A 13,061-nucleotide genomic window follows, 5' to 3' on the forward strand; every position below is an offset into this window, starting at 1 on the left:
GGGCAAGGAGGAAAAGTCATATGTAGCCTACTACATGAACTCAAGCGTCCCCATTCAGGGGTGAGAATAGCAGTTCTACAAGCTCACAACGTGCTGCGTAGTGAGCATGTGAGATTTGGTGTAAAAAGTAATATAGACCCTGGGGGGACCCAGGTCAAGTAAGGTCTGGAATGGGGAAGCCATTTGATTCAATTTATTTCAGTACAGTATTAAAATGAACTTGGAGATATCTAATCCACACTACAAATTGTGTCTGCATTGCATTTGTCACAGTTACTCAATTAATCATTGCGTTTAAATGCATTTAAATGTAATTTTACATTTAATATCATTTAAAAGCAGACAAAGTCTAGACAAAAACAGACCTTAAAGAAAAGTCAGATTTACATATTAAATTCAAATGTCTGCGACTTCTTAATGGCAACCGAAATATCAACCAAGAAGCAGATCATTTTAAAGTGGAATTGTCAAAAACAACAAAAAAAGTTTTTTGTTTTTAGTCTAACAAAGTGTGGTATGGTTTGGAAAATAGGTAGGCAGTAATGTAAAGTATATCATGAGTTGTAGTCTAGGGGCAAGACTCACCAGACCATCAGTATGGTCCTTTAACCCTAAGTCTCAAAATGTCTTTGTCCTTTTCCAACAACAAATCTTTGAACAAATCTGAAGGAACGGAAGAAAATTTGTTTCTATTTTACACAAAAATGTGTGCTCCTGAAAGAAAAGTGTCTCTGTCTGTGGGGTTCTCATACAGTAGGTAGGTTAGTGTACGTAGCTCTCACCACATATAATAGCTACGTGTAGTGTCCACCTGGCTAGGTTTGTTCTCTGAGGAGCCCTCTTTGTCCTTCTCACTGTCCGTCTCCCACAGGTTGATAAGAGGTGGGTACAACTCATTTAGGGGGATAGATGAGGTTTTCTGCATGTACTTTTTCAGAGAATGATGATAGTTTTTCCTCTTCCATCTCTTTGCGATGTACACACCCAAAGAAGCCAGGCTGATGATTGCAAAAATTGTTCCCATGACAGCCGCGAGAGCAGTGTTAGTTCCTTGGTCGGATATTTCCACGGCAAAGGTTGCTTGCTTTGTTGTGACATTAGCGCAAGACTTCTGTGCCTGTTGGTGGTTGTTGGAGACAGTGAGGCAGACCTCATATTCAGTCGCCGGCTGCAAGTGTGTAAGATTATACTCGTGGACATCTACAGGTACTCTGGCAGTGTAAGTGATATGCGGGTTGTCTATTTTCATGGTGGCGGATGACCACTTGAGGTTGGAGGTCATGACATTGGATTTGATTTTCCAGGACACCAGGATGGAGTGGGACTCTGTCTGTTTAACATAGATCTTCATGAGCTGAGTGCTGTCTAACAGTGTCCCATTGACCCTGATGGCTGTGACTCTCGTGTCAGCTCCCTCGTCATTCTGGGCCACACAGGTGTATCTGCCGGAGTCTTCAACCTGGATGCGAGAGATCCTCAAAGTCCCCTCACTGTTGAGGTGGTACCTGTCAGACAGGGTGTCCACCGTCACTTTATTCCCCATAGGCGTGACCCAGTAAATCTCTGGCTCAGGCTGGGACATGGCTCTGCAGTCCAAGTCCACAGACATGCCAATGTCCACACTGAGGTGGCTAGGGAAGGTATCATGGGAGATCATGGGTAGACATTGGTCTATTGAGTCTTTCTGCATTACCTCCCTCACATGCTGACCTCTGACCTCTGACGGCATGGCACAGTACATGGACAGTGGTTCCATAAAGCGAATGCTAGTTTTATTTGAGTTCATCCATTGGATGACACAGTCACAGCGGAGGGGGTTGCTGTGGATGCTGATCTCCCGCAGGTTGGGCAGAGTTTCGACTGTGGACTGATACAGGGCATTTAGGGCATTATTATTCAACATGAGGCTCTCCAGGGCGGGGACATCGCGGAAGGCCAGCCGGTTGACGTAGGAGAATTTGGGGTTGTTGGTAGCCTCAAGTTTAGTGAGCTCAGGAAGGTTGTCCAAAGCATAACGGTCAATAGATACCAATTCCCCCATGTTGTTTATACCCAGCTCTTTCAGCCTCAGCATGTTCTTGAAATCGCCCTCCTGGAGTTTGTGCACAGGATTTTTGTTCAAATCCAAGAACTTTAGATTAGGTAGTTTCTGCAGGGCTTTCTGAGGAACCCTGACCAGCTTGTTGTCATAAAAAGAGAGGCTTTCAAGATTGTCAAGTCCAACAAAGGCATTTCCAGGGACATCTGTTAAATCCATTCCTGCCAGGACCAAACTTCTCAGGTTAACTAGCGGCCTGAAGTTAAAATCCATGATGCCAATGACCGGGTTCTCCCCAATCATGAGGATCTCTAGGTTTGGCGTGGAGTCAAACCAGCGGCTATCGATAGCCTTGAGCTTGTTGGAGTTGAGGTGGAGCCTGAGGAGATTGTGGAGCCCGGAAAAGGCATTGGCGGAGATGAGATTAATCTGATTATGGTTGATGTAGAGCTCCTGCAAGTTACTGAGGTCCTGTAGACAATAGTCTGGCATTTCTGTGATCTGGTTCTCCTCTAGGTGGAGGGTGGTGAGTTGTGACATGTTAACCAGGCCAACATCACGAATGTTGCTGAAGTTGTTCTGGGACAGGTCCAGCTCAGTCAGGTTAAATAATTGCTCAAGTTCTTCGCTCGTCCTTGCAATGTAGTTACTCTGGAGGAGAAGAACCTGTGTCTCACTGGAAAGGTTCACCGGGATGCGTGTTAGGCGCAGGTCATTGCAGTCCACAGTAATGGCTTCTCTGTAAGTGGACTGGGGGGTAAACCAGGGCCGGATCTCACATACACATAGCTGGGGACACTCATTACTCTGGACGGAGGACAGTCCAACAGATACCATTATGAGGCCAGCGAACAGCTGGCCAAAAAGACAGTAGTCTAACCTCCATTTAGCCATGCTGTCTGTCTGTTTGTGTTCAGTTCCACAAACCACCAAGAGGTGGAACAGCCGGACAGGCAAAAAACCTTGGAGGATAGTGTGCTACAGTCATTAACCAGAATTCCTACAAAAATGTTCTTTCAGCCCAGTGTAATGAACTAGAGTGGTGTCCCAGTGTCGAGTGTCCTTATGGTAAGAACTTGCAGCAGCAGGGTGAGTCTAGAAAGGAAAGAAAGACAAAAACATGTCAGAAATACTAAAACAAAACACCATCTACACCACATTGACAATAACAAGAAGGTACTGTACAAAAGGTCTAGTAATAACAATCATTGCTGCATGTGTGTTTAATGTAAGTGGTGCAATTACCTACACATGCACAAGAGAACAATTTCTCACAATATTCCTACATGCAGTATCAGATTTGAGAAAATACTAGAGCAGCTTCAGATCAGATTATACTGCATGAAATGTTTGATCCTTTATGGAGGCATTTCACCAACCAGCATGCTTATTAGTTCTCGATCATTAGTGTACCCTCATTAAATAGTAATACCAAAATATTAATATTCACTATACCTCAAAGAAAGAAAGAACAAACGCAGCTATATATAGTCCTTATTATTCTGAGTTTGTGAGTAAACAAAACAAGAATTGTGATATTCTACTTGACTTAAAAAATAAAATAAAAATCTCATTCATACACTGCAACTGATTGCTGCAGTGATTTATTTGAGGCTGCTAAAGTTGACAGGTAGAAGACCTGAGAGTACCACAGACCAGACCTGCCTGATCGCCTGCTTCAGTGAAGTGGTGCATTGGGCATCTGCTAGCCCAGATGGCATTAACACTAAAGCCAATGACTTGGACTATCAAGCATTAATTCTGGCTAACAATGAGGCAACCTTCATCAATATTGTTGCTGCATTCCAAACAAAACCATACAGTATACTGTATGACTACATAATGGATACTTTCACATTCATATTGATACAGACAGAACTATCATTCCAAATCAAATGATCATGCACTGTAACGTCCATGTGAGACTTGTTCCTTTCATATTCTGATAAAACCTTTATGCTTTCTACGGTAATTTGCAAAGCAAGGAGAGATAGAATGTCCAGTCAGGCCTGTTCCTCTTCAAAGTTGTATTATTTTATATGGAGCTCAGTGATAGCCAAAACAGTTGCACAGTAACATACAAACCAAGCTCCAAGGTCACTATATCTATCATGTATTTTAGTTTGACAGGAAAGGGGGAGAGAGATGGGGGGAAGCAAAGGTCGTCAGGATCGGGACTCAAACCCGCGACACGCTGTCAAGATGGATTAGGTGCCTGGACCGCTCTGCCGGCCCAGGCCTACATCACGTTTTAAACCATAGTAGTGGGTTCTGTCCATCCTCTGCAGATGTTTCTTAACCAGTGACACACCAACAGTTAGTTTACAGGACAAAACGAGTAGCATAAATAAATACAGTCGTTAGTGTCTTGTACAGTATACTATAAATTAGAATATACCAAATAATATACTACAGAAATAAATATGCATAATGCATAATGTACAGTATATTATACATTATGCATAATATCCTATAATCTCTCAAGACAGATTCAGCTGAATCTGTCGCCGACTCCCATGACAACGTGAAGAGCTGTTATTATTAGGAATGGAAACAAAGGAGCACCATCGGAAGAGGGGGCTGAAGGATGTAAACGGACCGTCTCTACACAGGGAATTGGGCGGTGTCCCGAGAGGCAAATTCAAAGGATTTTGTATTTTTGTATTTTCTTGCCAAATATATCATTTCAACTACGTACAGGGTGTACAAGCTTGCAGCATGAGAGATTTAGGTGTGGTCACCCCCATGGCATAGCTTCCTCGGATTCACAGGATCATATAATAATCTCAGGATTACAGGTGTAGTGGTCCGGGGACCACCAGTGGTCATTGAGGTGGGTGCCCAGCTAAATGATGGAGAGTTGGTAACCAAACTGGATCTTTAACTCTTGAGAGTGTAAAAATAAACCAAATGGACCTGGTTTCATTACCCCCTCAAGAGTTTAATTATTGTTAAACATCTGCATTACTTAGTTTACACATTTAGAGAATGTAGAAAAATGTGATCAACGTTTGCCTGTTAGTCTCCTAGTGGTACCAACATCAATACAGCATGGAATTATGGACAAAATGTTATCCAACGACCACAAAATATTCATACGTTTTGGCCATGTGGCCCATAGGGCAGGAGCCTATCTCCTGTTTCTGTAGCGTGAGGCAGCTTGATGTACAAGTACACCCCCTGGACATGATGCTAGTATGTCGCAGGGACTTACCCCCAATCCAACCCTTGTTGCTGAGTGTCAAGCAGGGAGGCACTGGGTCCCATTTTTAGAGTCTTTGGTATGACCCGGCTGGGGCGTTTTGGGTATGTGATGCTAAATGTCATCAAATGGTGGTCCGTGGCTCAAATGCTGAATAAATATATGAAAAGGGTTGAAAACCACTGTACTAGGTGAACATTTGGTGGAAATAGGTGAACATGCAGCCGATATAGAACAGCAGATCTACAAGCTCACACCGGTTCGCATTGCAACGAGCTGTGAGCTTGGGCTATTGAAGAGATTTGGTATAGTAGGAAAAAAAGGAAGGAGCAAAGTATACACCCCTGGGGGGGGACCCCGATCAACTGAAGTATATACGTAGGGTTTAAGTGGTTAAGAAGATGGTGCCTAAGAGGATTTCAAACAAGTGAGCTGACTAATTCATCTGAATGCAAACTGCCTGGCAACAAGGCAAGGGAGACAGGAAAACGCTCCACACTCCTCCTGCACTTAAAGGGTTCCCCGTGGGATTGGGCGGAGCATGGGTGAAATAAGGGTAATGCACACAGTATCTGGTCTGCACACAGATATGTACTAAAGCACTGTATTGGTTAAGATAGCCTATGCCCCTCAGGATTAGTGGATGAGATGTTGAGATGGAGATTAGTTTGAGGAAATGTAAGGGGTTCAAACCCAGATGAGAGAAGCAGGTCACTCTGTGCTTTCATTAATAGCAATACACCACAGAGGCCTTATACACCAAATAGTTTATGTGCAGTAAAGCTACTTTGATTCTTACATAACACATTCTTTTGTATTGCTAGCTAGCTTTAGATGAAAGTTATCAATAACTTCCTATATTCACATGAGTCTGTACTTAACTCTGCAATGAATTTGGAAATTCTTCAAGTTTCATGAACACAATAGTAAACTTGGAGCATCAAGAATTTTCCAGGAATTCAAAATACAGCCATTTGTGACAAACACAGTACATCAATCAGTAGGGTAATAGATCTGATCATAATAGCCAGTGGTATAGATGGGTTTAAATTTTGCGGTTAATCTCTGATCTCCATCTTTTGCACACATTACAAATAAAATAAAATGGCACATCTGTATCTAAGCTTTTGTTAGCAAATGTTAGAAAAAGCGGGACTGATAAGAATTTGGCACAAGAGGCCTGGGGCTGGGATGCAAGCAGTAGTTGAGACAGTTGAATTGAATCCATTATATAATAGTATAAAAGTACTTGTGTTATTGGAAGAGAATATATATATTTTAGTTTTCCGCTAAAACAAAATGAACAAAAGGGTCAAATTGAACTCAAACAAAACACTATTGCAACTGGGTCACATGATACTTTGAAAACACTATAGACTGAATTACAGTATACAGTACTTCGTACAATGGTGAAAATAGCTCACAGCGTGTTGCATTATGACACGCTGTGAGGTTGTCGATCTGCTATTTTTTGGCTCTCCGATTTCGGATCTAAACCACAACTGCTGTCACATAGTTCCTGATGTGAACCTGCTGTGGGCCAGGAGCCAGAGGAAATGTGTGCACAGCAGGAGTTAAAAAACCTACAAGAAAACAACAACGCAAAACACCAAAGGGTGGAAGGAAGAAACAAAGGAAGGCAGGAAGAGATTGTCTAAAACAACCTTTGAACTTAGTTGGACACTTTTTTCTCTATTTTGCAAGCATTCTATTTGCATTACTTTCCCCCCCCCTATTTAGCGTATAGCCTAATGACACATTTGAACCTTTTTATTGTGTTTTTGAGTGGTGCAACCACTCCCTTACGGAGTTGTGTGTGTGGGTGCCTGCCTGGCTGGTTGGGTATGAGCACGAAAACAGCCTAACCTAACACACACACGCACATGTTAACTGTATATATGATGATTTCAGGTGTGCCAGTACAGTACAGTACAGTACAGTACAGTACAGTACAGTACAGTACAGTACAGTACAGTACAGTACAGGGTACTGTAGAGGGATCAGCACACTGTAACTATCATTTCTCAACCGTTTCGGACACGGGGCGGCTCGCCGGAACCGGGCCGGCACCCTGGGTGCATTCCTGTGGGTCTGGAACTCCCCCTCCCCCCGAGAACCCCCACACGTAGTTGCACCACTCACTTCACATTTTTTCATTTTTACTTTTGTCTAAAATGTAAAAAATTATTTCACGGCCTGCAGTGAAGCTAAAAGGATAACACAAAAAGCACTTTGTACTCAATTCATCATCAGGGACATACTGCAGTACAATCTTACAATAAATGCAAAATATCTGTACATCTGTACGTTCGTCTGTAGTTCGGGTCTGTGTCATTAGTCCGACGGCTCGTTATTCCGACATTACTAACCCTAACCACACGCGGAAGCCATGGGTCGAGTTTTAACAGCCCACATATGTCGGACTAATGCACAGTCCCCCTGTAGTTCACATATTGAGTTATGCAAGGTTCCATCCCGATCTGAGCCCCATTAAGTTCTACTGTCATTTAGAGGTTAAATATAAAGAAATATGCAGCACAAAATGTGTTCTTCTTTGGCCTACTGGCAGCTGAAGAAGTTTGGTGCTTACTGGTCCAGCAGTTTTGCCACACAGACACACACACATTTAGACAGCTACTGGCATGCAGTGCTACACCATACAAGCCTGGTCATAGTGTAGTAAGTGTACATTAGTAATTAGTTGGGTATTATATAAAAATGACTTATAGCTTTGTGTCACATTTAGATCTCAAAAGCCTAGCCAGCTTAGAGCTCTACCTCGATGGAGTAAGCAGCCATGGGTAATCTGATTTTTTATGCTGCCACCTCAACTCTGACAGCATATGACAGCCATGGAGGAGTTCAAACTCATTCCAAGCTATAAACGTATACACCTGTCATTTCCATTAGAAGAATGTCCCACCTCTTTCAGCATAGGAAAGTCAACTTGCAAATTGACATCCAGACTCAGGGGCTTTATATAATTCCCAAATGTAGAACTTCTGAAAGACAGTAAATAAAAAATAAAATATACCTTTCTAATGGATACAGCATTAGCTCTTTTATATAAAGAGAAAATAAATAAAATATAATAAATAAAAGCTATACATGTGCCTGTGAATGCATGATAACTGTGATTGCACTCTACTCTCAGCTGTGCTACATACTTGGGATGTAGTTTGAAATTGTGTTACAAAACCATGGAACATCTTCAATTAGAATTACATGAAAAGTGGAGCTCATTGCCTGCGCCGGCAAAGAGGACTCAAGGTTACACAACATACCTAATATATCTCATCTAAGGTTTAAGATTATTTTCCTCATATACTGTAACTAACAGAACAATAATTGTTTGTCACAACAAGAATATAGTGTTTAGCCGACAAAATTAAGTTGGCACAGTCTAAATCTTGTACAAATCAATTTTTCATCTTTGGAAATTCACCAGCAGGCCTAACAGATCAATAGTTGTGTTACTTCCATTTCCATAAAGGGGATAGCAAGCTGCAGGAACAGTAGGCCTGCATTCAATTTGTAAACATTTCTTCATACAACAAATAGTGAAAACAGCCGATCTACAAGCTTGCTGTGTTTGAATTAAGAAAGAAAAGGCAATGTTTGACACATTTCCCCAAAATATGGATGCCAGTGTTAACGTAGTTAACATACATTTTAAATTAAATTGTTAATTGTGATATTATCACATCAATATCAAACTACATTTCCCATGTATTTTACTGGACAATTCGGTACGGGGCATCAGCAATTATTCTTCAACTTGAACGATGTTCATGTTTAACATGCCGTTGTACCTATAGGCCTAGCATACTGACAACACTTAACACAACATTAATGTTTAAGAACTAGTGTTATAAGTGACTTGAGAATAAACTAACTTCTGAACAAAGCTTATGACTCAGTTTAATTCGGCAAATTTCCATGCTACTGTATGACCTCTGAGGAGCTAACCCTTGTTGTTGTTGTCAGTCACTCCATCTATTGTATTGATACAGTGTAATATAATGATTGCTTCAATAAATCATAGAGGGCTGCTGCATGTGACTCGTTCATCCTTTGTCCCTGTGACCTAGCCTATACAAACACTAATGAGTTAGCCTGTCGAAAAGGAATAATAGTACTGGCTTGTGCTCTCAGCCCCAGCCCCCCCGTCCGTCCGTCCCCTTCTTTGCTAGGCCTTGACCCAGGGGAATTTGTTACTCCAGGGAGGGTGTTAGAGCTTTCTCCCCTGTGTCCCATCAGACATGCAATGCATACACATGCATGCGCACACACGCACACACGCACAAACACGCGCACACACAGTCTCTATCTCTTCTGTACCCTCTCTATCCTCTTACTCTAAAGTTAAATTAAGTTGCATCGTGCATTTTGGGGCAGCGGTGGCCTAAGGGTTAGAGGAGCGCCCTTGTTGCCGAAAGGTTGCCGTTTCAATTCCCCGGACGGGCAGGTAAAATCTGGGCCGGGAAGTGATTGGTCATCACTCACCCAACACCGCTGAAGTGCCCTTGAGTGTGTGTGGACTATAAGAGTAAAATACAGTTGTTTGTCATTCTTGGTATGTACAGGTCATAAATGGGTTATGGGTAGCTATAGTGGGCAATGTAGCAATGGATGCTGAGTATGCTGAGTGCTGACCACTATTGATGTGGTCAGCATCATCAATCTTATGGTTGCAAAATAAAAGTTCTGGAAATTTGTTCAGATTTCATTCATTTAAATATGCTGCTGCTATCCAAAAACATCACACCCGTGTGAAGTGAGGGGTCTAACTCATGTTGATTAGGTGATGTAATGGTGATATAAAACAAAGGTGCCAACACAAACAAATGCCATTAACAATAAAGAGACAATATGACATGAGGGACAATATGAGTAAATTTTCCCTTCATTGTCAATGGCGTTTTTAAAACAAACATTGAACTAAAAACAACAACTAAATATAGGCCTACCCCGCAAAAAAAAGAAGAAAGTCACAATAGTGATTAGTAAGACGCAACAGCTGCGACAACAGCAGCTAAATGACAATAGATCCCCCTTTACCCCATTCCCCCGCAGAGCTTCAAAGAAGAGTCTCATCATTTCTTTAAGATTGTATAAAGACCCCCTTTCTTATCATGGAGGGACAGACAGACATCTGCTTTCTGCTGACTGACATACTTTAACATTAATATGCAAATCACATTCTTGCAACGTTGCCTGGCAAGGCAAGTGCTGCTGCAGGAAGATCAAAGTTTATTTTATGCCGTTTGACGCATAAAACTAACGATTATTAAAATAGTAATTTGCCATAGGCTACACTGTAGTGTAGGCCTGTAGCCTATATGGCAACAAAGGCAGGACAATTTATAAAATATAAAAGTTTAATGCAATAATTAATATGACAGTGTTACACTATTCAAATATTCTGCCTATGAGCTATGCGCTTGAATGCGTATGCAAATTGTATAAAATAACTGTCTCTTGCTTGGAATAGGCTGCAGTAGCCTGAACGCACACCTGATATGTTGCACTGTTGCAGTTGCACTATTGGCATAAAACATCCGTATTGATTATAGCGCAGTGATGGATTGGCTTGGCTCGGGTACGTGTCTGTTCGGTGGGCTATAGTGAGAGTTTAACACCATCAATCCAGCTAGCTGTTTTTTGTTTTAGACAATCATGGGTTTAAATACAGTCTGAAATGAAAATACAAGACATTAGCACTAGAAATCCTGCTTTACAGTCTCACCTTGCTCGGCATTCCAGGCTGATGCTCTCACACGTGCAGCTCCTTCGCCGATATCCTATCCGTTTTACTCAATAAATGATAAGAAATAAGAAAAAACAGCTTCATGAAATATTCTTGGGCGAAAATGTATTCCTTTAATCCCGCAGATTCAGTCAGTGGCTTTTTACAGCGTTTTCTCGCGTGTATATCCAATCATATGCGATTCCGGCGACACCTCCGAGATGAGCATCATAGCGCGGTCTGCAGAGATCTGATCCAAGCGGCACCTGCAGTGAGTCCGTGGACTGACTGGTTGCCCTGGTATTCCTCCTCCTCGCCCCCGCTGCTGCTCTTCAGATAACAACACCTGGCGCTGTCCAGACTAGTCAGCTGATTCCCAGCTCCGCTATTGGCTGGGAGCTTGTGCCTGTCATTGTCCCCCATGCACAGCACCATCTGTTCCGAGGATTGTTGTGATGCGAACAAAGGCAGGCAAGGCGCGGGGGCGGGGAGCGTAGTGGGGACCGGGACGTGCGAACCAACTCTATGCGTGCGAACCGTTGGGGGGGCACATCATGTCTTGATGAAGCCTGTATAATTCGTTGCATGGCGGTGTTGCTTGGAGAAAATAGCAGATCTACAAGATGAGAAGTAGCCTAAACTAAAGGCCTATATAGTTTTTTGCAATTTGTCTGCTGCATTATGCATATTGGCATGCATGCATGACCACAGCTAATTGCCAATTTGATTGATTGATTGAAAATTATATTAACTTAAGTATGCAGAATGGTATACATTTTAAGTCAATACAAAAACTGTATTCTGTGGATGACACCATAATAAAGCATTACACTAGTTTACAACAGGGTCCACCGACCATTTTCAATTCACCAGAACATTTAGAGACAAAATGTAGGCTACAATTCGATAACAAAAAAAACAGGAAATCATCAAAGAAATGGAAAAAAATATATAGTAGGGTGAGGTGGGTTCGGGGAGTGAGGCCAAGCCTGACCAGTTTGTTTGGGAAAGTCTGGAGCCTTACTTGTTTTAAGGGCCTTTGAGGTGCTGTGGTGGTACCAAGAGGTGCATGCATAGTCGAAGAAACCTTACATTGTACTGGGCTGCTGTTAGGGTCTTCAAGGTGTTTTTATTGACCAGTGAGGAGATCCTGTATACAGGAATCTTGTTCTTTGGTTGACTTTTTCTATACGTTGGTGGCCATTTTATCACCAGAAATATTTGCCTCCAGGATGGAACCTATATGTATAGTATAATTTGATCTTTTCGTGTGATAATATTGTCACCCACTCTAACCAAGAAGCCATCTGCCTTGCTGAGATTACTATTTGATCCAAAGAGAATGGATTCAGTTAAAGGATTCAGTTAATGGATTCAATGCTATCTATGGCATGGCAGACTTAGATCTACAGTAGATCTGTGACTATTTAGGCTTCATTGCCCTTGCCCCGCCCAATTGACATCAATATCCAGCTATAGTGATGCCAAATAAATAATGGTTTGCTTTATAGTTTTCATTTAACCTTGAGAGTATAAAATAACACTCTTGACTTAATGTAACACTGGATTTTTACCATATAGCCTATCGCATTTGGTTTTTCAGTCACAGTTGACAACAGATTACTTGGGGAACACACCAGTAAAATGGATGGCTGCCCTATAAGTTCACTATAGATGATTTTATTTTGCACATATTTAATGTCCATATACAAGTTGCAGCATACAACATGGATCTTGTAGATAAATATTATTAATAATGAATGTTAATGTCATTCATACCTTAATGACAACAAGATATCCATCTGTTGCAAAGTTCCAAGCTTTTGACACACTGTTCATCTCCTAATGTTGCCAAACATGATCATATTTAGTATATCGTCTTGTATGTATCATTCTAAACTATATGTAGGCTTCTCTATGCCTGTATCTGTATGTACAAACATAAATATAAATAAACTATGTAGGCTCCTCTATGCCTCTATCTGTATGTACAAACATAACATAAACTATATGTAGGCTCCTCTATGCCTCTATCTGTATGTACAAACATAACATAAACTATAGGCTCCTCT

The 13,061-nt window shown here is 41.7% G+C and overlaps 1 protein-coding gene across 1 annotated transcript; it reads right to left on the bottom strand.

Annotated features, from left to right (window-relative positions):
* Nucleotides 1–316: 316 nt before the first annotated feature.
* Nucleotides 317–11,119, bottom strand: lrrn1 (leucine rich repeat neuronal 1). Its single transcript, XM_080792668.1, has 2 exons — nt 10,990–11,119; nt 317–3,133 (listed from the first exon to the last, which is right to left on the bottom strand). The coding sequence occupies exon 2, from the start codon at nt 2,930–2,932 to the stop codon at nt 779–781; it is 2,154 nt and encodes a 717-aa protein (XP_080648794.1). The 5' UTR covers nt 2,933–3,133; nt 10,990–11,119; the 3' UTR covers nt 317–778.
* Between the last annotated feature and the right edge of the window lie 1,942 nt (nt 11,120–13,061).

This window comes from Protomyctophum bolini (genome assembly GCF_963924005.1).
Source record: "Protomyctophum bolini genome assembly, chromosome: 2".
Classification (NCBI taxonomy): Eukaryota; Metazoa; Chordata; class Actinopteri; order Myctophiformes; family Myctophidae; genus Protomyctophum; species Protomyctophum bolini.

What these genes read in the sequence shown, in the direction of transcription:
- lrrn1 (XM_080792668.1), bottom strand. Translation starts at nt 2,932, where the DNA reads ATGGCTAAATGGAGGTTAGACTACTGTCTTTTTGGCCAGCTGTTCGCT.